Source organism: Pleurodeles waltl, chromosome 9 (assembly GCF_031143425.1).
Source record: "Pleurodeles waltl isolate 20211129_DDA chromosome 9, aPleWal1.hap1.20221129, whole genome shotgun sequence".
Taxonomy (NCBI): domain Eukaryota; kingdom Metazoa; phylum Chordata; class Amphibia; order Caudata; family Salamandridae; genus Pleurodeles; species Pleurodeles waltl.
The window spans coordinates 959,106,907-959,129,069 of record NC_090448.1 but is presented as its reverse complement, the minus strand read 5'-3'; the positions used below and the strand labels follow the sequence as shown (position 1 = coordinate 959,129,069).

Below are 22,163 nucleotides of genomic sequence, written 5' to 3'. Positions count from 1 at the left end.
AAGGTTAAAGAGAATGCTTATTCTTCACTGTTGAAAGGACCAATGCAGAAGTGGATAATGGGGTCAAGTGATGGAAGGAGATAGATCCCCTATCGGACGTGGAATGAGCATCCTGTGACGGCAGAGAGCAGGGAAGCTGGCTGGAAGAAGTCATGGGGATGTTTAGGCCTCTACTGAGATTTGAGGGTTACATGTGTGAAAAGCAGACACACCAGCCAGCTTGTGTGTGCTGGTGGGGAGAAAAAGACTAAGTCGACATGGCATCTTCTCTTCTACTTCTGGTTAGTCCCTGAAAAATATGTCTCCTACTGGGAGTTTGCAGTGAAGACACATCCAACCTAATTATTTGAGGGATTGGAAAGGGTAGGTAGTTTTGGCAGTTCTGCTTGGATGACACTTGTGGATTTTTAATGACAGAGTGGTATTTATTGCTGGAATAAAGGCTTCCAATGAGTTCTAGCAATCAAAGTAGGAGCTGATTATTTTTTCCTGTATCTGGCTTAAGCCCTGGGTGCACCAGCAGTGTTAGATCTACAGCCTGTTTATCCAGTGTAGGAAAATGGCACTGTTGGCATGGTTAGCCGTTAACTTTTTTCCTTTTGTTGGTGCCAGCTTTGATTGAAAGTGTGCTGGGACCCTGCTAACCAGGCCCCAGCACCAATGTTCTTTCCCTAAAACTGTACACTTGTCTCCACAATTGGCACAGCCCTGGCACACAGATAAGTCCCTTGTAAGAGGTACTCATGGTACCAAGGGTTCTGTGGCCAGGGATGGTCTCTAAGGGCTGCCACCCTGGGGACCCCTCACTCAGCACATGCACACTGCATCACGGCTTGTGTGTGCTGGTGGGGAGAAAAAGACTAAGTCGACACAGCACTCCCCTCAGAGTGCCAAGCCCACAACCCACTGCCTGTGGCATAGGTAAGTCACCCCTCTAGCAGGCCTTACATCCCTTCCTTAGGAAATCCTCCATCTTGCTTTGGAGGATTTAGCCCAATAGGAGGAGGGATGTGCCCCCCTCCCCAAAGGGAGGAGGTACAAGGAGGGCGTAGCCACCATCAGGGGCAGTAGCCATTGGCTACTGCCCACCAGCCCTAAACACACCCTTAAATCTAGTATTTAGGGGTGACCCTGACCCCAGGAAATCAGATTTCTGATGACCTAACAAGAAGAAGGACTGCTGACCTGAAAGCCCTGCAGAGAAGAAGGAAGACAACTGCTTTGGCCCCAGCCCTACTGGCCTGTCGCCGGATTTAAAGAACCTGCACCAGCGACGCATCCTGCAGGCCCAGCAACCTCGGCTGACTCAGAGGACTGCCCTGCAACTCCAAAGGACCAAGAAACTCCTGTGGACAGCAGCTCTGTCTAAAGCAACCAGAAAAAAAAATATTTAAAGGAACTCTCACCTCACTCCAGAAGCATGAGTCCCCACCACTCTGCACCCGACAACCCCGGCCCGAGTCCAGAGAAACCAACACTGCAGAGAGGACCCCTAGGCGACTCCAACGATGTATCCACCCTGAGGCGACCTCCCTGCACCCCCCGGACGACTGCAGAGGAAATCCAGAGGACCCCCCCCGACCGCGACTGCCCGGTAACAAAGGAACCACAAGCCTGGAAAAAGCACTGCACCCGCAGCCCCTAGGACCAGAAGGAACCGAACTCCAGTGCAGGAGTGACCCTCACGCGACCCTCTGCCTAGCCCAGTTGGTGGATGGCCCGAGAAGCCCCCCCCCCCGTGCCCTGCCTGCACTGCTCGAGTGACCCCCGGGTCCCTCCATTGATTCCTATTGAAAACCCGAGGCCTGCTGTGCACACTGCACCCAGCCGCCCCTGTGCCACTGAGGGTGTGTTTTGTGTGCCTACTTCCCCCCCTGGTCTGCCCTTCGAAGACGCAGGTACTTACCTGCTGGCAGAATGGAACCGGAGGACCCCTGTTCTCCATAGGCGGCTATGTGTTTTGGGCCCTCCTTTGACCTCTGCACCTGACCGGCCCTGTTTTGCTGGTGCAGTGACTCTGGGGTTGCCTTGAACCCCCAAAGGTGGGTACCTATGCTTAGGAACTTGAACTTGTAAGTGCCTTACTTACCTGAAAAACTAACCAATACTTAGCTCCCTCCCCCAGGAACTGTTTATTTTTGCAGTGTCCACTTTTAAAATAGCTTATTGCCATTTTAACCAATACTGTGTATGTTAGTGCTCTAATTCAAAGTTCCTTACTTACCTGTGTGGAGTACCTTGCATTTTATGTAAATGGGTGATACCTTTTAACAATCTACTCACAATAGGAGATTTAAAGAGTGAGGGCTGATCAGGTAACCTAAGACAGGCTGAAATGGCAGATAAATATCCTTTAAGGGTGCCCAAACCAGAACCATGCTGGGCAAAAGGAAGAATTAACAGAAGAACTTCGGATGAGGGGCAGAGAGGGGATTAACAGATTTCTTGGTGCACCACGTGTAGAAAATGGCTACCTGTTGCAGTTACCCTCCACTGTTTGCCTGATGTTGATGCTGACGTGACTAAAGTGTGCTGGGACCCTGCTAACCAGCCCCAGTGTTCTTTCACTAAAAATATACCATTGTTTCCACAATTGGCACACCCTTGGCACACAGTTAAGTCCCTTGTAAAAGGTACCAGTTGTTCCAAGGGCCCTGTGACCAGGGAAGGTCCCTACGGGTTGCAGTATGTGTTGTGTCACTCTAAGGGACCCCTCCCTTAACACATGTACACTGCAGATTGTATGTGTTGGTGAGAAGAAAAAGGAAAAGTTGCCATGGCATCCCCCTCAGGGTGCCATGCCCACAACCCACTGCCTCTGGTATAGGTGGGTCACCCCTCTAGCAGGCCTTACAGCCGTAAGGCAGGGTGCACTATACCACAGGTGAGGGCATAGCTGCATGAGCACTATGCCCCTACAGTGTCTATGTCAATTCTTAGACATTGTAAGTGCAGGGTAGCCATAAAGAGTATACGGTCTGGGAGTTTGTCAAACACGAATGCGAGGGCAGATTCGAAAGTGAGGGATTGGCCCTTTTGAACTATCTGCAAAACCTCCTGTCAGTAGTGATGGATTCCCAGTGGGGCAAGTGATGGTGAATCCTGCCGCCAACTGGATTGGAGAGAGGGGAAGGACTAGGAGAGTTTGGAGGCTGCGGCAGGGGCAGGACTGAACTGGGCAGACCTCTAGTTCCCAGTCCCAGACCCTCGTGGAATTCCACTTCCCAGGCCACACAGCGGCTGAACACGACAGGGAGCCCATTCCGTGGCCACGAAAGGGGCAAAAGGCGGACTGTTGGGGGTGAGGGGCAGCAGAAATGCCAAGGGACCGAGCCATAGCCCGGGAGTCCTTGAATCCCTCCAAGGCAGAGTCCGTCTTGTCTTCAAAGAGACAGGAGCCATCAAAGGGCATAGACATCCCCCGAAAAACCAGAAGTACGCCACCAGGCATGGCGTCTCAAGGCCACCGTCGTAGCAACCAATCTGCCCCAAGAGTCAGTTGCGTCCCGCCCACATCCGATTGTGAACTTCACACCGCATCTCTCCAATCGTTGACAGCTTGGGAGACACTGCGTGACCGTATCCCACAGAGTGGGTATTACGGCCCAAAAGGCATGCAGTGTTCACAGACCACAGCCCGAGACTGTATAAAGAAAACATCTTTATCCAAAATTGTTCCAACCCCTTTTTGATTTCCTATCCAGGGGTGTGGAAGGAAATGCACCTGAGGAAGCGGAACCGTGGATAACAAGACTCTCAGGCGTGGGGTGTTGGACAGAAATTTAGGGTCGTTCGGTGCGGGCCGATGGCGGCGTGCAATAGTCCTGTTCACAGGAGCCCCTCTAAGGTTTGAACCAAGTACCAAAAAGGACATCTGTGAGGGCTTCGTTGAATGGCAAAAGTGGCTCATATGTAGAAGCTCCTGGCTGAAGCACCTTCAATCAGGAGATTGGACCTGACCTCTACAGTAGGTAGCTCAAGGCCAAGGACCTCAGCCGCCCTACAGACCACCATAGCATAAGTTGCTCCCTCCGCCGTAGCCATGGTAGAAAGGGACAGCATGCCAGCGTCTGGAGAAGTGCCCAGTCCACTGGTGTTGACCAATTCCTGTGCCCAGTCCAAAGATGGATCATCATGGTATTTATAAGGATCCAGGGACCCCTCCATTCCTTCCCCAAATTCATACCCATATGGAAAAGGGTTCAAATCCGACCTGGGGGAGTGAGTAGGCTACATCTAAGACAGAGGTGGTGTCGGGCGCTTCGACTCAGTCGTCAGGGATAAGGATCAGGTCAACATTCGATTGTGGGCACTACAGATGTCGAGAGCATCGACAATCGAACGGGCGCCAGGGTAGGTCTCAGTGGTACGACCGGCATCTGTGTGAGGGGACCTCGGTGACCAAAGGCGCCGTATCAGGGTCGGTCCAAAAATAAGGCGCATAGCCTCATGAAACTCTTAATTGGGCGGGGTCGTGCCCGCTCCTGGAAATTCGGGGGAATGACCCAGAAGTAGGCTCCTCCCGAGTCGCATTAGTCGAGCAACGGGGTGAAGTCGAAGGGCGACGGGACCGCTTCAACTTCTTCTTACCTTCGCCCAAAGACTTGGAGGAGGAAGAATGGTGGTGGCTTTGCCAACAGTCTCGAGACCTTCCTCTTGAGTGAGACCGGGACCTACGTGAAGTCGAGCACCGATCCGCCATTAGCTTGAGGGACCGATCCCTCAAAGCCTTCGGGTGCATGGCCTGGCACTCTGAGCACAACTTCAGGTCGTGGTCGCGATCCAAGCACTACAAACAGACCTGATGCTGATTTGTCACCGACATCATGCGGTGACGGTCCTCGCACGGCTTGAAACCGGTCTTCGGGGACATCTTGACGCATCCAAAAACTCGACAAAACAGTGGAAGTCGGTCAAAAAGAGACCAGGGTAGCTCTCTCCAGATCAGCAGGTGGCATGGAAAGAAAAGAACTGTCACTGCGCTGAGGCAGCATCTATGTACTACTCCCAACGTCATCACGCCGACTATGATACCAACGACGCCCGCGGAGTTGACTAACACCACCTACTGACACGTATGGGTATTGATCGAAGGAAAAAATCTACGGATCGAGTGACGCCTGGGCAGAAGTTCTAAGGTAAGGAATCTGCAACTAGAAGATTCTATCAGATGCACCTCTTTTTTTAAAATATATTTTTTTTTAACTGTGGGGAAGAGTCAATGCCAATAAGTTAAGACCGCTGCAAGGACGTACAGGGGCTTGAGATTCAGGGGAGCGAAGTGTTAAACATGTAGGAAAACATAGCTAGCAGGAAAGCAAAAGAATGGATGTAGGGGAGGGAACGAGCAAGGCAGAGCATGGTGAGGATCTGAGGGGGAGCCATTCAGAAGGAACAGAGCAGGAGGGAAGTAAGTGACAAGAAGGTGAGCAAGAGGCCAACTCAAAACCCCTAATGTTTATATTTTAATGTTTAGAGGCAACCGGTTTTAGACAATTAAAGCTGTCTGTAGGCAAGACCTCAAAAATTCAAATGGGGTTTTCCGTAAAAGGAAATACATGCATAATTTGTGTTTGTTAAAACAACATATCAAGGCATTCCATTCATTTAATAAATCAAACAAAATTGAAAATCATTACATGTTTTAGTGTTCTACTTATGTAATGCTGAAATCCGCATTACTTACCACATTAGACTTTTTCTCTGCATTTGTTTGCTTTATCCAACGGAGCTGTGTCAAAGGTAACGCAGTTGAAATTGAATTTGATAGAGATAATTTATTGTTAGTACATTTAGCTCCCTGGAGCTTCAAACCTGCAAATACAAATACATTTTTAGTAAAACACCACAAAGAAATAACTACTACCACCATAATAAAACAAAGCATCACAATTTTGTTTACTTTCATACATTTCTTTGTGCTTTAACTGCATTATTAAATTACCAGAACATTTAATTACATTTACATTTACATTTAACAGTACATGCCTGATCTCCATATTCTTTATGGACAGTTGTGGTAGACTATTACCTGTGCTAGAATGATCATTAAATGAGTTGTGTTCCTTTGGTAATGTTTTTCTGAGATACTCTAAACTTCATGCACATTACTCATTTTACAAATATCCCTAAGTAGAAGAATAAACCTCGAAAAACTTTTAATACTTCTGATCAACTCCACATCATGGAATCAGTTGGACTTCCTTGCTGGGAATGAAGTTTGCACCTCTTGCATAACAGAGCGCTTTATTTTACCGCACCACAGAAATGAGCAATAGATGGAACAATAAAATTAACAAAATATGAGAAAAAAAAAACAATTACCAAATACCATAATGAGCATAAATGAAAGAAAGTAATCTGAACATCTTTCAGGAAAATGTACCTAACTTGTTTTCAGATGCGGATTTTACCCCTCAGATTCCTCACCTTTTATTTTTCATTATTTATTGCAATACTTCCCAAAGAGAGAACCAAGTTCCTTACCTTTGCTGATGATCTTTCTGGTTAATACTGCATCTGTCTGCAGTAAAGTGAATAGCCCGAAGCCATTACTGTCCTAAAAGTAGTCAGTGTGTCATTATGCATTCAGGTCGCACCTTTCACTGTGCCTACGGAAATATCATGAGGCTTTGTTTACCGCATTGTAAGGAAATGCCTCCTTGGCATGGTTACCCCCTAACTTTTTGCCTTTGCTGATGCTAAGTTATGATTTGAAAGTGTGCTGGGACCCTGCTAACCAGGCCCCAGCACCAGTGTTCTTTCCCTAAACTGTACCTTTTTCTCCACAATTGGCACAACCCTGGCACTCAGGTAAGTCCCTTGTAACTGGTACCCCTGGTACCAAGGGCCCTCATGCAAGGGAAGATCTCTAAGGGCTGCAGCATGTCTTATGCCACCCTGGGGACCCCTCACTCAGCACAGACACACTGCTTGCCAGCTTTTGTGTGCTGGTGGGGAGAAAATGACTAAGTCGACATTGCACTCCCCTCAAGGTGCCATGTCAACCTCACACTGCCTGTGGCATAGGTAAGTCACCCCTCTAGCAGGCCTTACAGCCCTAAGGCAGGGCGCACTATACCACAGGTGAGGGCATATGTGCATGAGCACTTTGCCCCTACAGTGTCTAAGCAAAACTTTAGACATTGTAAGTGCAGGGTAGCCATAAGAGTATATGGTCTAGGAGTTTGTCAATCATGAACTCCACAGTTCCATAATTGCTACACTGAAGAGTTCTCAGCACAATAAATGCAAACTGATACCAGTGTGCAATTTATTGTAACATCTTAGAGGTGCCCCTTGAATACCAACCCACTTCTAGTGTAGGCTGACCAGTTTTTGCCAGCCTGCCACACACCAGACATGTTGCTGGCCACATGGGGAGAGTGTTTTTGTCATTCTGTGGCCAGGAACACAGCCTGTACTGGGTGGGGGTGCTTCTCACCTCCCCCTGCAGGAACTGTAACACCTGGTGGTGAGCCTCAGAGGCTCACCCATTTTGTTACAGCGCCACAGGGCATCCCAGCTAGTTGAGATGCCCACCCCTCTGGCCACTGCCCCCACTTTTGGCAGCAAGGCTGTAGGAGATAATGAGAAAAACAAGGAGTCACCCACCAGTCAGGACAGCCCCTATGGTGTTCTGAGCCGAGGTGACTCCTGCCTTTAGAAATCCTCCATCTTAGTTTTGGAGGATTCCCCCAATAGGATTAGGGATGTGCCCCCCTCCCCTCTGGGAGGAAGCACAAAGCCATTGGCTACTGCCCTCCCAGACCTAAACACACCCCTAAATCAACTTTTAAAGAACTCATGTTTCCCGTTGGAAGCGTGAGGCTTCCCACTCTGCACCCGATGGCCCCGGCTCGAGATCCAGAGAACAAACACCAGGGAGGACTCTCCAGCGACTGCGACCCCGTAAGTAGCCCGAGACAACCCCCCTGGAACCCCACAGCGACGCCTGCAGAGAGAATCCAAAGGCTCCCCCTGACCCCGACTGCCTGTAAAAAGGGACCTGACGCCTGCAACCAGCACTGCACCCGCAGCCACCAGGACCTGAAGGAACCGAACCTCAGTGCAAAAGTGACCCCCAGACAACCATCTGCCTAGCCCAGGTGGTGCCTGTCCCGAGAAGCCCCCCCCGAGCCTGCCTGCACTGCTAGAGTGACCCCCGGGTCCCTCCATTATTTTCATTCTGAAACCCGAAGCCTGCTTTGCACACTGCACCGGGCCGCCCATGTGCCGCAGAGGGTGTGTTTTGTGTGCCTACTTCTGTCCCCCGCCGGTACTTACCTGCTGGCAGACTGGAACCGGAGCACCCCTGTTCTCCATAGGCGCCTATGTGTTTTGGGCACCTCTTTGACCTCTGCATCTGACTGGCCCTGAGCTGCTGGTGTAGTAACTTGGGGTTGCCTTGAACCCCCAGTGGTGGGCTGCCTATGCCCTAGAACTGACACTTGTAAGTGTCTTACTTACCTCACAAACTGAACTTTACTCACCTCCCCCAGGAGCTGTTGATTTTGACACAGTGTCCACTTTTAAAATAGCTTATTGCCATTTTAACAAAGACTGTATATGATATTGCTTTTATTCAAAGTTCCTAACTAACCTATGTGAAGTACCCTGCATTTTAGGTGTTTACTTCAAATCTTGAACCTGTAGTTCTTAACAAACTAAGAAAGGATATGTTTCTATATAAAAACCAATTGGCCTGGAATTGTCTTTGAGTGTGTGTTCCTCATTTATTGCCTGTGTGTACAACAAATGCTTAACACTACCCTCTGATAAGCCTACTGCTCGACCCCATTACCACAAAATAGAGCATAAGAATGATCTAATTTTGCCAATATCTTACCTCTAAGGGGAACCCATGGACTCTGTGCACACTATTTCTTACTTTGAAATAGCATATACAGAGCCAACTTCATACACTATGTTTTAACTCTATAATTTATCACGCCTGACTTACAAACTTTTCAGAACATGCTTTTCGCCATATATTTTTATTCCAGCCTGCTTTGAGCCTGTTTCTTCTCTGCATAAATTATCACCAGCCCTTACCTTACTCTCTCTCTCTCAATTTCCCTACACCCAGCTTCCTTCTCCCTCTCAATTGTCTCTCACCTCTAATTTAGCACCTGAATAGGTGATTTAGGGGAGGGGGCAGAGGGGACATTATGTGTGAACTCAAAAGACCTTCACCACACCCCTGCAATTAACATTGCAGCATTAGACCGAAGGAAGAAGCGGGTACCATCGGTCTCAGACTTTCCATAACTATCTCACCAACAAAAAACAGTCACACTGCCATGTAAAATAACCCTGACATAAACTTAACAAGATAAATGGTGCATCTTCCTTGTGTGATTATTTTCCTCATTTAGGCATAATGGGCACAAACATGTCAAGCATATCACCAAGCTTTTCTTATTCACACAGAAATAGGGTAGCGCTGTAGCAGTACTATTATATAAAGGGCTTAGAAATGGCAATTAAAGTGTCTAACACTTGAAGATGGAGTGCAGAGAGGGAAAGCATCAGGAAAGACACCAAACTTGGTTTCACCTGGGGTACTATCATAGCAAATGTCAGTTCAGTGCACAAGGTGTGCTGCCACCTCCTACAGTCTTCAGTCACAATTAGCCATGGCACCTTCCCACCCACCTCACCATCACATGAGATCCAAGTGTTTTTTTACAGGGATCCCTAAGTGGCAGGTAGAGGCCCCTTCGCTCTGCCCCACCGCAATCAACTAGTTTTTTTACTTTTGTACCTTACCAGGTAGTAAGGAATGAGTTAAAACCTGTCCCTGCACACACTACTCTTAGTTATATATGACCAATATGCCCTGCACTTCATATTTAATCACATTTCCCCTAGCACACATAGGGTTGGTTATTTTAGGAAAGAAGTGCGTGTGTGATGAATGGAGGGGTGCCTGGGATGGAAATAACCTGTGCTGGGTAGCAGGAATGGTGGGCAGCAGTCTCTGCAGACTTGCTGAGGGTCATACACGGGCAGAATGTCAGAAGGATTCCATCTTCCCCACCTATAGAATAAAAGAGGGATGGGTAGGGGGGGCCATACTAGCATACAATGACGAGGTGTATGAATACTTCATGGAGTGCATCAATGCAAAAGGGCTGCTAATGATCACACTTGCTGTTCAACCCAAAAGCAGGAATCATCTTTGTTACCTCAACTGGTTAATACCATCACTGCAAAGATTTTGTGTAGTCCTGCTTAGTGCACTGGGACTGACTTCTGTATTATAGTGTTAAGAGGTTGCAGCCTCTGACTAAAAGCACATTGTTATAACAAATTATTATGCACAATATGACAGGCTACCACAAGCCATGCATACACTTAGTGTTCAGAAAAAAATCAAAATGTCAACCTTCCATTTCAGGGTTTTGCAGGAGTTTGAATATATTATGGCAACTTCTAATTGTTCAAAAGATTGCAATTTCTGATAGTTATTGCTTTCTATTCACTTCATTGCTTGATTTTCCTGGCTAGAAAGAAAACAAGTTACTTGCCTGTAACTACAGTTATCCAGTATTGGTATCTTTCATAAATTCACATGCTTGAATCATCCCCGTCGTCGAAGTGGGAGTCCCACGGTACATAAAATAGCAATAATTAACAAATAATTTTTTTTTTTGCCATAGGCTATAATGGAAATACCAGTCACTCATATAGCCTATCCAGGTCCTTTTGAGAAAAGGACCCAAACTTGCCTGCTGACCAATCAGGCACCAGCACCCTCTTGAACATTCTCCTGAGAAGCTCCTTCCCTCAGATTTTCCAGCACAAGAGTGAAAGATTATAACCTGAGAGGAAATGCGAGCGTCCAAGGGGAGGAGGGTGGGTCGCATGTGAATTTATGAAAGATACCAATACTGGATAATGAAAATGTCACTTACCCAGTGTACATCTGTTCGTGGCTTCAGTCGCTGTAGATTCGCATGTTTTGCATAGCTCGCCATCTGGTGTTGGGCCGGAGTGTTACAAGTTGTTTTTCTTCGAAGAAGTCTTTCGAGTCACGGGACCGAGTGACTCCTCCTTTTGTCTCCATTGCGCATGGGCGTCGACTCCATCTTCGATTGTTTTTCCCCGCAGAGGGTGAGGTAGGAGTTGAATTGTAGTAATAGTGCCCATGCAATGGAGTGACTAAGTATGTACCTATTTAAGGTTGAGATGATACATATACAAATAGTTGAAGGTAACTTCCAAACTGCTACAGGCTCCCGGGGAGGCGGGTGGGCACATGCGAATCTACAGCGACTGATGCCACGAACAGATGTACACTGGGTAAGTGACATTTTCAGTTCGATGGCATCTGTCGCTGTAGATACGCATGTTTTGCATAGACTAGTAAGCAGTTATCTCCCCAAAAGCGGTGGCTCAGCCTGTAGGAGTGGAAGTAGTTTGAAATAATGTTCTTAATACGGCTTGACCTACTGTGGCTTGTTGTGCGGATAACACGTCTACACAGTAGTGCTTGGTGAATGTGTGAGGCGTAGACCATGTGGCTGCCTTACATATTTCTTGCATTGGGATGTTTCCTAGAAAGGCCATGGTAGCACCTTTCTTTCTGGTTGAGTGTGCCCTTGGTGTAATGGGCAGCTGTCGTTTAGCTTTAAGGTAGCAGATTTGGATGCATTTAACTATCCATCTGGCTATACCTTGTTTTGATATTGGGTTTCCTGCATGAGGTTTTTGAAATGCAATAAATAGTTGTTTAGTCTTTCTGATGTTCTTTGTTCTGTCAATGTAATACATTAATGCTCTTTTGACATCTAATGTATGTAGTGCCCTTTCAGCTACGGTATCTGGTTGTGGAAAGAACACTGGAAGTTCCACTGTTTGATTTAGATGGAACGGTGAAATAACCTTTGGCAAAAATTTAGGATTAGTCCTTAGGACGACCTTATTCTTGTGTAGTTGTATAAAAGGTTCTTGTATTGTAAACGCCTGAATATCGCTTACTCTTCTTAGGGAAGTAATGGCGATGAGAAATGCAACCTTCCAGGTTAGGAACTGTATTTCGCAGGAGTGCATGGGTTCAAAAGGTGGACCCATAAGTCTAGTTAGGACAACATTTAGGTTCCATGAAGGAACAGGTGGTGTTCTTGGTGGTATAATTCTCCTAAGGCCCTCCATGAATGCTTTAATGACTGGTATCTTATATAGGGAAGTTGAATAGGTAGTCTGCAGGTATGCAGATATTGCTGCAAGGTGTATTTTAATGGAAGAGAAAGCCAGGTTAGATTTTTGTAAGTGAAGCAAGTAACCCACTACATGTTCTGGAGTTGTGTGTAATGGTTGTATTTGATTAATATGGCAGTAGCAAACAAACCTCTTCCATTTACTTGCATAGCAGTGCCTGGTGGATGGCCTTCTGGCTTGCTTTATGACTTCCATACATTCTTGGGTAAGTTGTAAGTGCCCGAATTCTAGGATTTCAGGAGCCAGATTGCTAGATTCAGCGATGCTGGATCTGGGTGTCTGATCTTTTGGTTGTGTTGTGTCAAGAGATCTGGCCTGTTGGGCAATTTGATGTAGGGTACTACTGATAGGTCTAGCAGCGTTGTGTACCTGTGTTGCCTTGCCCATGTTGGTGCTATTAATATGAGTTTGAGTTTGTTTTGACTGAGTTTGTTTACCAGGTAAGGAAGGAGAGGGAGAGGAGGAAAAGCGTAAGCAAATATCCCTGACCAGTTCATCCATAGGGCATTGCCTTGGGACTGTTTGTGTGGGTATCTGGATGAAAGTTTTGGCATTTTGCGTTCTCCTTCGTCGCAAACAAGTCTATTTGAGGTGTTCCCCAGAGTTTGAAATAGGTGTTCAGAATTTGGGGGGGAATTTCCCATTCGTGGACCTGTTGGTGATCTCGAGAGAGATTGTCTGCGAGTTGATTTTGGATCCCTGGTATAAATTGTGCTATTAGGCGAATTTGGTTGTGAATTGCCCAACGCCAAATTTTTTGTGCTAGCAGGCTTAACTGCGTGGAGTGCGTCCCCCCTTGCTTGTTTAGATAATACATTGTTGTCATGTTGTCTGTCTTGACGAGAATGTATTTGTGAACTATTATTGGTTGGAAAGCTTTTAGTGCTTGAAAAAACTGCTAGAAGTTCTAGGTGATTTATATGCAGTTTTGTTTGATGTACGTTCCATTGTCCTTGTATGCTGTGTTGATCGAGGTGTGCTCCCCACCCTGTCATGGAAGCATCTGTTGTTATTACGTATTGTGGCACTGGGTCTTGGAAAGGCCGCCCTTTGTTTAAATTTATGTTGTTCCACCACAGAAGCGAGAGGTAAGTTTGGCGGTCTATTAACACCAGATCTAGAAGATGACCCTGTGCTTGAGACCACTGTGATGCTAGGCACTGTTGTAAGGGCCTCATGTGCAGTCTTGCGTTTGGGACAATGGCTATGCATGAAGACATCATGCCTAGGAGTTGTAATATCATCTTTGCTTGTATCTTTTGTGTTGGATACATGCGTTGTATGATGGTGTTGAAATTTTGAATTCTTTGGGGACTTGGAGTGGCTACTCCTTTTGTTGTGTCTATTATGGCACCTAGGTATTGTTGTACCTTGCACGGCAGAATGTTGGATTTCGTGAAGTTGACGGTGAACCCTAGTTTGAAGAGGGTTTGTATAATCTGATTTGTGTGATTTGAGCACTCTATTAACGAATGGGCCTTGATTAGCCAGTCGTCTAGATATGGGAACACATGTATTTGCTGCCTTCTGATGTGTGCAGCGACTACTGCTAGACATTTGGTAAAGACTCTTGGTGCGGTTGTTAATCCGAAAGGCAGTACCTTGAATTGGTAATGTATTCCTTTGAATACAAACCTTAGGTATTTCCTGTGCGATGGGTGTATTGGTATATGGAAATACGCGTCCTTGAGGTCTAAAGTTGTCATGTAGTCGTGTAGTTTTAGCAATGGTAATACTTCTTGTAGTGTGACCATGTGAAAGTGGTCTGATTTGATGAATGTGTTCACTATTCGGAGGTCTAGGATTGGTCTCAGCGTTTTGTCCTTCTTTGGTATCAGAAAGTACAGTGAGTAAACTCCTGTGTTTGGCACTAATTCGATTGCATTCTTTTGCAATAGTGCCTGCACTTCTATCTCCAGGAGATTGGAATGATGTTTTGTCAAATTTTGTGCTTTTGGTGGTATGTTTGGAGGGAATTGTAGAAATTCTATGCACTAACCATGTTGGATAATTGCTAGAACCCAAGTGTCTGTAGTGATTTTCTCCCATGCTTTGTAATAATGACTTATTCTTCCCCCCACTGGTGGTGTGTGGAGGGGGTGAGTGACATGTGAGTCACTGCTTAGTAGTAGGGGTTTTGGGGCTTTGAAATTTTCCTCTATTCCTAGGGAATTGCCCTCCTCTATATTGTCCCCGAAAACCTCCTCTGTACTGTCCCTGGTAACTGGACGGTGTTGCCTGTGAGGTGCTGGCTTGTGTGCTCTGACCCCGAAACCCCCCTCTAAAGGGTGTTTTACGGAATGTGCTGTAATTCCCTCTGCTCTGCGGGGAGTAGAGTGCGCCCATGGCTTTAGCAGTGTCCGTGTCTTTTTTGAGTTTCTCAATCGCTGTGTCCACTTCTGGACCGAACAGTTCTTTTTCGTTAAAAGGCATATTGAGAACTGCTTGCTGAATCTCTGGTTTAAATCCAGACGTTCGGAGCCATGCATGCCTTCTGATAGTTACAGATGTATTAATTGTACGTGCAGCTGTATCTGCAGCGTCCATGGAGGAGCGGATTTGGTTGTTGGAAATGGTCTGTCCCTCCTCAACCACTTGTTTTGCCCTATTTTGTAGGTCCTTGGGCAGATGGTCAATGAGATGTTGCATCTCATCCCAATGGGCTCTGTCATAGCGCGCAAGTAGTGCCTGGGAGTTAGCGATGCGCCACTGGTTTGCAGCTTGTGCTGCGACTCTCTTACCAGCTGCATCGAACTTGCGGCTTTCTTTATCTGGGGGTGGTGCATCTCCAGATGTGTGGGAGTTGGCCCTTTTCCTAGCTGCTCCTACAACGACAGAGTCTGGTGGCAGCTGTGTAGTGATGAAAGCCGGGTCTGTAGGAGGCGCCTTATACTTTTTTTCCACTCTTGGTGTGATTGCCCTACTTTTGACTGGCTCCTTAAAGATTTCTTTTGCGTGCCGGAGCATACCAGGGAGCATAGGCAGGCTTTGGTAGGAGCTGTGGGTGGAGGAGAGTGTGTTGAATAAAAAGTCATCCTCGACCTGTTCTGAGTGGAGGCTTACATTGTGAAATTGTGCTGCTCTAGCCACCACTTGAGAATACGCAGTGCTGTCCTCTGGTGGAGATGGCTTCGTAGGGTATGCCTCCGGACTGTTATCGGACACTGGGGCGTCGTATAAGTCCCATGCGTCTTGATCTTGGTCACCCTGGCTCATGGTGGTGTGAGCTGGGGAATGTGATGGAGTTTGTGCTGGTGAGACGTTAATCACAGGTGGAGGAGAGGGTGGTGGGGTAACTTTTTTCACCACTTTTGTTTGTGGTGTTTGTTCAGTTTGGAACTCCAATCTTCTCTTTCTTCTAATAGGGGGAAGGGTGCTTATTTTTCCTGTCCCCTGCTGTATGAAAATACGCTTTTGCGTATGGTCTACATCCGTTGAGTGTAGTTCTTCCTCAAACCTATGCTTCTGCATTTGGGAGGTTAGCGAGTGCTCTTCTGTATAAGAGCCTGAAACTGGGTCGGTTGCAGTTTGTTTTGGCACCGAAACCCTGTCTGCATCTTTTTTCGGCTCCGAGGTGACTTTTTTCTTTTTCGGGGCTGAAACCTCTCGGCGTCGATCTTCTTCGGTGCCGCTGTCTCGGCGTCGAGCCGTGTCTACACCGGTATCTCGGTGTCGATGCTTGTCTCCACCACTTTCTCGGTCCCGAGAAGGCTGCGTGCCGGTGTCTCGACCGGAGTCGGACGATCTCGGCACTGTTTGGGCCTTTTTCGGTGCCGACGGTCGGTCACCAAATTTATGGGTCGAGCCATGGCCTGGTGGCAGTGGCATCCCCTGGGCCTTGTAAATCTTCTTCGGAGTGGTTTTCGACGTCTTACTCACGGTTTGTGTATCGTCGAATCCTTCGGAGTCCGATTCTTGGATCGAAAAGGTTCCCTCCTCTTCTTGTTCCTCGAACTCCCGGTGGGCTGTCGGCGCGGACGCCATCTGAAGTCTTCTGGCTCGACGGTCTCGGAGTGTTTTTCGGGACCGGAACACACGACAGGCCTCGCAGGTGTCTTCACTGTGCTCAGGTGACAGGCACAGGTTGCAGACCAAGTGTTGGTCTGTATAGGGGTATTTATTGTGGCATTTGGGACAGAAACGGAACGGGGTCCGTTCCATCGGCGTTCTTCTGCACGCGGTCGGGCCGACCAGGCCCCGATGGGGGATCGAAAAAATTACCCCGAAGGGCACCGGAGCTCTTCGATCTTAGACGCGGTGTTGAATCTAACTACGCCGATCCCGAACGCAACAATACCGACGAAAATCTTCCGAAATTAGCTATCTTTCCGTTCCGAAACTCGGAGCGACAGGAACACGTCCGAACCCGATGGTGGAAAAAAAACAATCGAAGATGGAGTCGACGCCCATGCGCAATGGAGACAAAAGGAGGAGTCACTCGGTCCCGTGACTCGAAAGACTGCTTCGAAGAAAACAACTTGTAACACTCCGGCCCAACACCAGATGGCGAGCTATGCAAAACATGCGTATCTACAGCGACAGATGCCATCGAACCTGTAGTTACAGGTAAGTAACTTGTTTTCTTATCCAGTATTGGATCTTTCATAAATTCACATGCTTGAATCTGAATAGTTAGCAGTACTGTTGATAAACATTATATTCGCAGTGGATAGAGGGTGCGAACATGGAAATCCTTTACAACCTATATAAAATAATTAGCTCATAAATCTTGGATTATGAACTTCTAAGTACATATACACATATAGTGAACATCTGTGTTATACATACACATATATTCATATACATAACCACATACATACTTATATAGAAGCATGTCAAAGTGTATAGGATGGAAATCATGGCTATTTGCATTTCAAAACATTTCTATATAACCAAGGAAGGGTCTCACCTCAATGAAAGAGATGACGTAGAACAGCTTGTCCTACTAGAGAGTCGGTTCTCTGCGATGACTCCAAACAATAGTGCTGCGTAAAGGGAGTGCGTAGTTTTCCATGTCGCAGCTTGACATATGTTTTCCAGGGCAATACCCTGAAACAAAGCAGCCGATGTGGAGACTGCTCTTGTGGAGTGGGCTCTCGGGCACCTAGTCAATGGTTTTCCTGCCTTGGTGTGACAGAATTGGATTGTAGAGGAAATCCACCGGGCTATAGTGGGCTTGGTGACTCCTGTTCCTTGTCGTCCAAGAAAATAAGATACCAAGAGTTGATCTGATTTCCTGATTTGTTTGGTACTTTGAAGGTAAAATTTGAGGCATTGTTTGATGTCCAAAGAATGTATAGTTTTTCTGCGATTGTAGTTGGATTTGGAAAAAAGGTTTGTAGCAATCATGGGTTCATTGAGATGGAATGAAGATGGCACGTTGGGAATGTATCTGGGGTTGGTTCTGAGCATAACAAAGTCATCAGAAAAAAACAGAAAAGGTTCTTTAGTAGTGAAAGCCTGTATATCACTGACTCTCCTGGTGGAAGTGAGAGCAAGCAGGGTTGCCACTTTCCATGTGATGTACTTGAGTTCCACCCTGTGAATAGGTTCGAAAGGAGCTTTCATGAGCTGAGACAGGACTATATTAAGGTGCCACTCTGGCGGAGGGAGCCGCACCGGAGGGAAAGTGCGGAAGAGTCCTTTCATAAACTGCTTAATGATTCTGGATGAGCCGATTGAGGGCATCTCAGCTGAGGCTATAGCTGCTAGGTGAATCTTGACTGATGCATGGCAAAGACCAGCCTTAGAGAGTGTGAGAAGGTATATAAAAAAAATATATATTAAAAAAAGAATTTGTTCAGGCTTAATTTGTAACAGGTGGAAGTTGTTCTGAGAGCACCAAACACAAAATCTCTTCAACTTGAGTATGTACGTCTTATTTGTGCTCTCTGCTCGTGCCCTAGATAATATCAGTCTGCATTCCTGATCGATGTTCATATCGTGAAACTCTCTGTACTCAGGCGCCAAGCATACAATGTAGGAAAAGATCCCGGACCATCTCATCAAAAGAGCATTTCCCCACGACCCCGGGAGTGGGTATCGACTGGCGTAGAACTGGCATTTGGCATTCAGGTTGGTGGCAAACAAGTCTAGGATCGGCTGACCCCATTGTTGGAAGATGCCGTCGAGTATGTTCTGGTTGAGTTCCCACTCGTAACAGTTGTCGTCCGTTCTGCTGAGAGAGTCCGCTAGGGCGTTGTTGACCCCTGGCAGGTGCTCCACCCGAGGCGAATATTGTGCAGTGGGAGCCAGTCCCAAAGAGACTGAGCTTCCCTTGAGAGGGAGAGGGATCTTGTTCCTCCCTGTGTGTTGATGTAAAACTTAATTGCTGTGTTGTCCGTCCTGACCAACACTGAGGACCCTGCGATGCGTGGAAGAAAAGCCTTGAGCATGAGATGGATCGCCTTCAGTTCTAGCAGGTTTATGTGCATTCCTTTCTGGAGATGGGACCATCTTTCCTGAATGCGCATGTCTTGCAAATGGCCTCCCCAGCCTTCCAAGGAAGCGTCGGTGATGACCAAGTCTGTTATTGGTGTTAGAAACGTAAGACCTTGGGAGAAGTGGTTGATCTGAGACCTCCACTTCAATGCCTGCTGAATTTTTGGTGTGATAGTTATTAAGTCGACGGACCCTTGCGACTGGGTCCATTGGAGTTATAGTTCTTCTTGCAACGGTCTCATTCTCAGCCTTGCCAGTCGAACTAGGACGATGGCCGAGGAAATCGTGCCCAGAAGCGACTTGAACAGTCGTACTGAAACAAACTCTTTTGTGGAGATTCTGACAGCTAAGTAGGTTAGCTTCTGCTGCCTTGCTGGAGTGAGATATGCTTTGTTCTGGATGGTGTCTAATTCTGCACCCAGGAAGACTCTTCTGCATGAGGGAAGTGTGACCGATTTCTGTAGATTTACTGTTAGCCACAAACTGTGGAATAATTTCAAACAAGCGTTTGTTGCTTTGGAGGCTAGTAGCGTAGACGGAGCTTTTATGAGCCAGTCGCCCAGGTATGGAAACACCTGGAAACCCTTGCTGCGGAGGAAACCTGCGACTGGGGCAAGGCATTTTGTGAAGATTCTTGGAGCTGACCTCAGCCTGAATGGTAGAACTTTGAACTGATAATGGGCACCGGCTACAGTAAAGCGGATATATTTGTGATGTTTCTGATGTATTTGTATGTGGAAATAGGCATCCTGGAGATCCAATGTTGTCATAAAATCTCCAGGATTGAGGAGGTGCAGGATATCTGACCGTGTGATCGTCTGAAAAGATTGCTTCCGAAGGAACTTGTTGAGTTTCCTGAGATCTAGTATCGGACGCAATTCCCCTGACTTTTTCTTTATTAGGAAGAAACAGGAGTAGAATCCGAGATCTCGTTGCTGAAGTGGAACTCTTTCTATAGCTCCCTTGGCAAGCATAATGAATACCTCCTGTTGAAGCAGACGAAGATGGAGAGGTCTGCCTGTTCTTGATGGATGATGCAGTGGTTTTTGTATGAATTCCAGGGTATGACCTCTTGTCACTATATCCAGCACCCATTTGTCTGATGTTATTTTCTTCCACTCCAGGATGTAGTTGGAGATGTTTGCTCCTATCTGTTGATGGTGTGAACATTGGGGAAGCATAGCCGATGACTGTCGAAGATCATTGATTTCTGGGTTGATCTCTGCCTTGTGAACCCTGTCTTCTCTTTCCTCCCTGTCTGGCGTAGGAAGCCGTAGATGGTTGCCTGTACTGTTGTTGATAGGAAGGCCTATATTGGGGTTGCTGTTACTGCCTGTGAAAGGAACCTCGAAATGAGGTAAATCCTCTTCGTCTAGCACCCCGAAAGGGCTGTTTACGGTACTGTAGGGTACCTAGGGACTTGGCAGTGTCCGTATCGGTCTTGATGGCCTGGAGCGCATCATCTACGTGCTGGCCAAAGAGAGATTCGCCATTGTAAGGCTTGTCGAGGATTCTGGACTGCACTTCCGGCCTGAAAGATGTGGCTTTGAGCCAATCTTGGCAGCGTAAGGCCACGGCACCAGCTAGCTCACGAAAGCCGGTGGAGGCTATATCTAGAGCGCAGTCGATTATCTCCTCCGACATACGCTCACCTTCTTGGAGGATCTTCCGTGCCTCTGCTTGCTTGCTTTCAGGGATGAGGTCAATGAAAGGTTGCATATCCGACCACATTTGCCGGTCATAACGACCCATGATTGTCAATGGATTTGCTGCTCTGACAGGGATTGCTGACATGGAGGAGAATCTTTAGCCCACATTATCCAATCTCCTTCCTTCTCTGTCTGGAAGAGTAGAGATAGGCGTTGAAGGGTTCTTCGAACGCCTTTGAGCAGCTTGTGAAATAACAGAGTCAGGCTTTGGGTGGCCAGTGAGACATGCCGGAGAGCCTTGGGTTGCCTTGTATTTCTTGTCCAGTTTTTGCGTGACTGGTGGGACTGTTGCCGGGTTGCGCATAATCTTTGTACCCTCGCTCCATATAAAGTCAATAATTGGAATGGACCGTACAGACTTCCTTGACTGCTCTTTAAAATCATGCAGGAAACATTCCGACTGGGAGACAGATGTTGGAAGGTGGAAGCGTGTGGCAGCTGTGTCCATTAGATTGTGGAAACCACCTATATCCTCGGGTGGAGAATCAGAAGGGCGAGGAGGTGGTGGTGAAGGAGTGGGGGCCAAGTAGTCATCCCATTCCTCAATAGGATGTTGCAGGGTAGAAATCTCGCCTTCTTCCTCTTCTTCCCCTGAAGTGGAACCTTCATCTCTAGGGGGTGCAGCTAACACAGAGTGGGGTGTCATTCTGGGAGTAGCGGAGGGACATTGCTTGGTGTAGCAGGAGAAACTGGCGGTGGTGGCTGATCTGCTGCAACAGGGAACCTCCTCCTATAATCCTGTAGCACTGATTGTAAGTCCTGGATTAAGGAGGAAGGCATCTGTATAGAGTCTCTTGGCTGAGGCTCTCTTGGTTGGTAATAGTGCTCTTGATGTGAGTAATATGGTTAGTATTGCTCATACTCATCATTGTCATCCTCTTCTTTATATTTAACGTGGAGCTGTGATGGGCTGTGTGCATCTCCAAATGGACCCTCATCAGATTCCTCCCAGTCGAGTAGATGACTGGGTACTAAAGTTGACACCTTGCTTGGAGACGTGTCTATGGGATAAATTTCTGATCTGGGCAGAGATGTGATCCTGACCATGGCTCGAAGATCCGGAGACCTGGAAGAGGTAGGAGTAGCCTCTATCTGTCTGAGGGGTACCAGTGACTTAGTCGATGGTGTCAAAGCTGAAGATGCTGTCGACGGTTCTGTGACCAGTGATGATTTTTCCATCGTCGACGGTGAGACACCCAATGACGCGGTCGTTGGTGATATTATAGTTGACGGGGCTGTCGTCAATTGTGTTATAAGAGACAATGCTGTCGTCGATGTTAACGGTGCACTCCGTTCTGGAGTCCTCGTAGACAGAGGTTTGATTGAGGGGATAGGAGCCCTTACTGTTGACGACAATGTAGTCGTCGCTGCCGATGGTCTCGTTGACGAGGTAGTGGAGATGGTAGCTGTAAATACTGTCGTCGTCGTCACGGTCATCGACTGTGGTGTCGTCGTCGACTTAATTTGAATAGTTACCTTTCTAGAGGTAGAAGGCTCTGAGGAAGGATAAAGACGGTAGGTCTCCTTCTTTTGAAGAGGAGAGGATGGCTCAGAGGAAATTGAAGTCTAAAAGCCCTTTCCATGATGTAATTTCTGCCTCTTTCTAGATTTTTCGGTCTGGCCCAGGTCCTCAGATTTGGACCTTTTGTGTGGCCTCTCTGACCCACTCTCCTCACCTGAAGTACAGGATTTTGCCTGTAACCATGTCAGGAGTCTACTCTCATGGTCTCTGAGGGTTTTTGAGGAAAAAGTACAACATATGTTGCAGTCCTTCACCTGGTGTTGTGG

The 22,163-nt window shown here is 47.2% G+C and overlaps 1 protein-coding gene across 2 annotated transcripts in view; it reads right to left on the bottom strand.

Moving 5' to 3' along the window:
• Window positions 1-22,163, bottom strand: part of DYNC1H1 (dynein cytoplasmic 1 heavy chain 1) — a 916,572-nt gene that overhangs the window by 16,710 nt on the left and 877,699 nt on the right. For both annotated transcript variants that reach the window (XM_069208347.1, XM_069208346.1), the window contains exon 77: window positions 5,687-5,814. In XM_069208347.1, the coding sequence (XP_069064448.1) occupies window positions 5,687-5,814 (128 nt within the window). The remainder of the gene's footprint in view (window positions 1-5,686; window positions 5,815-22,163) is intronic.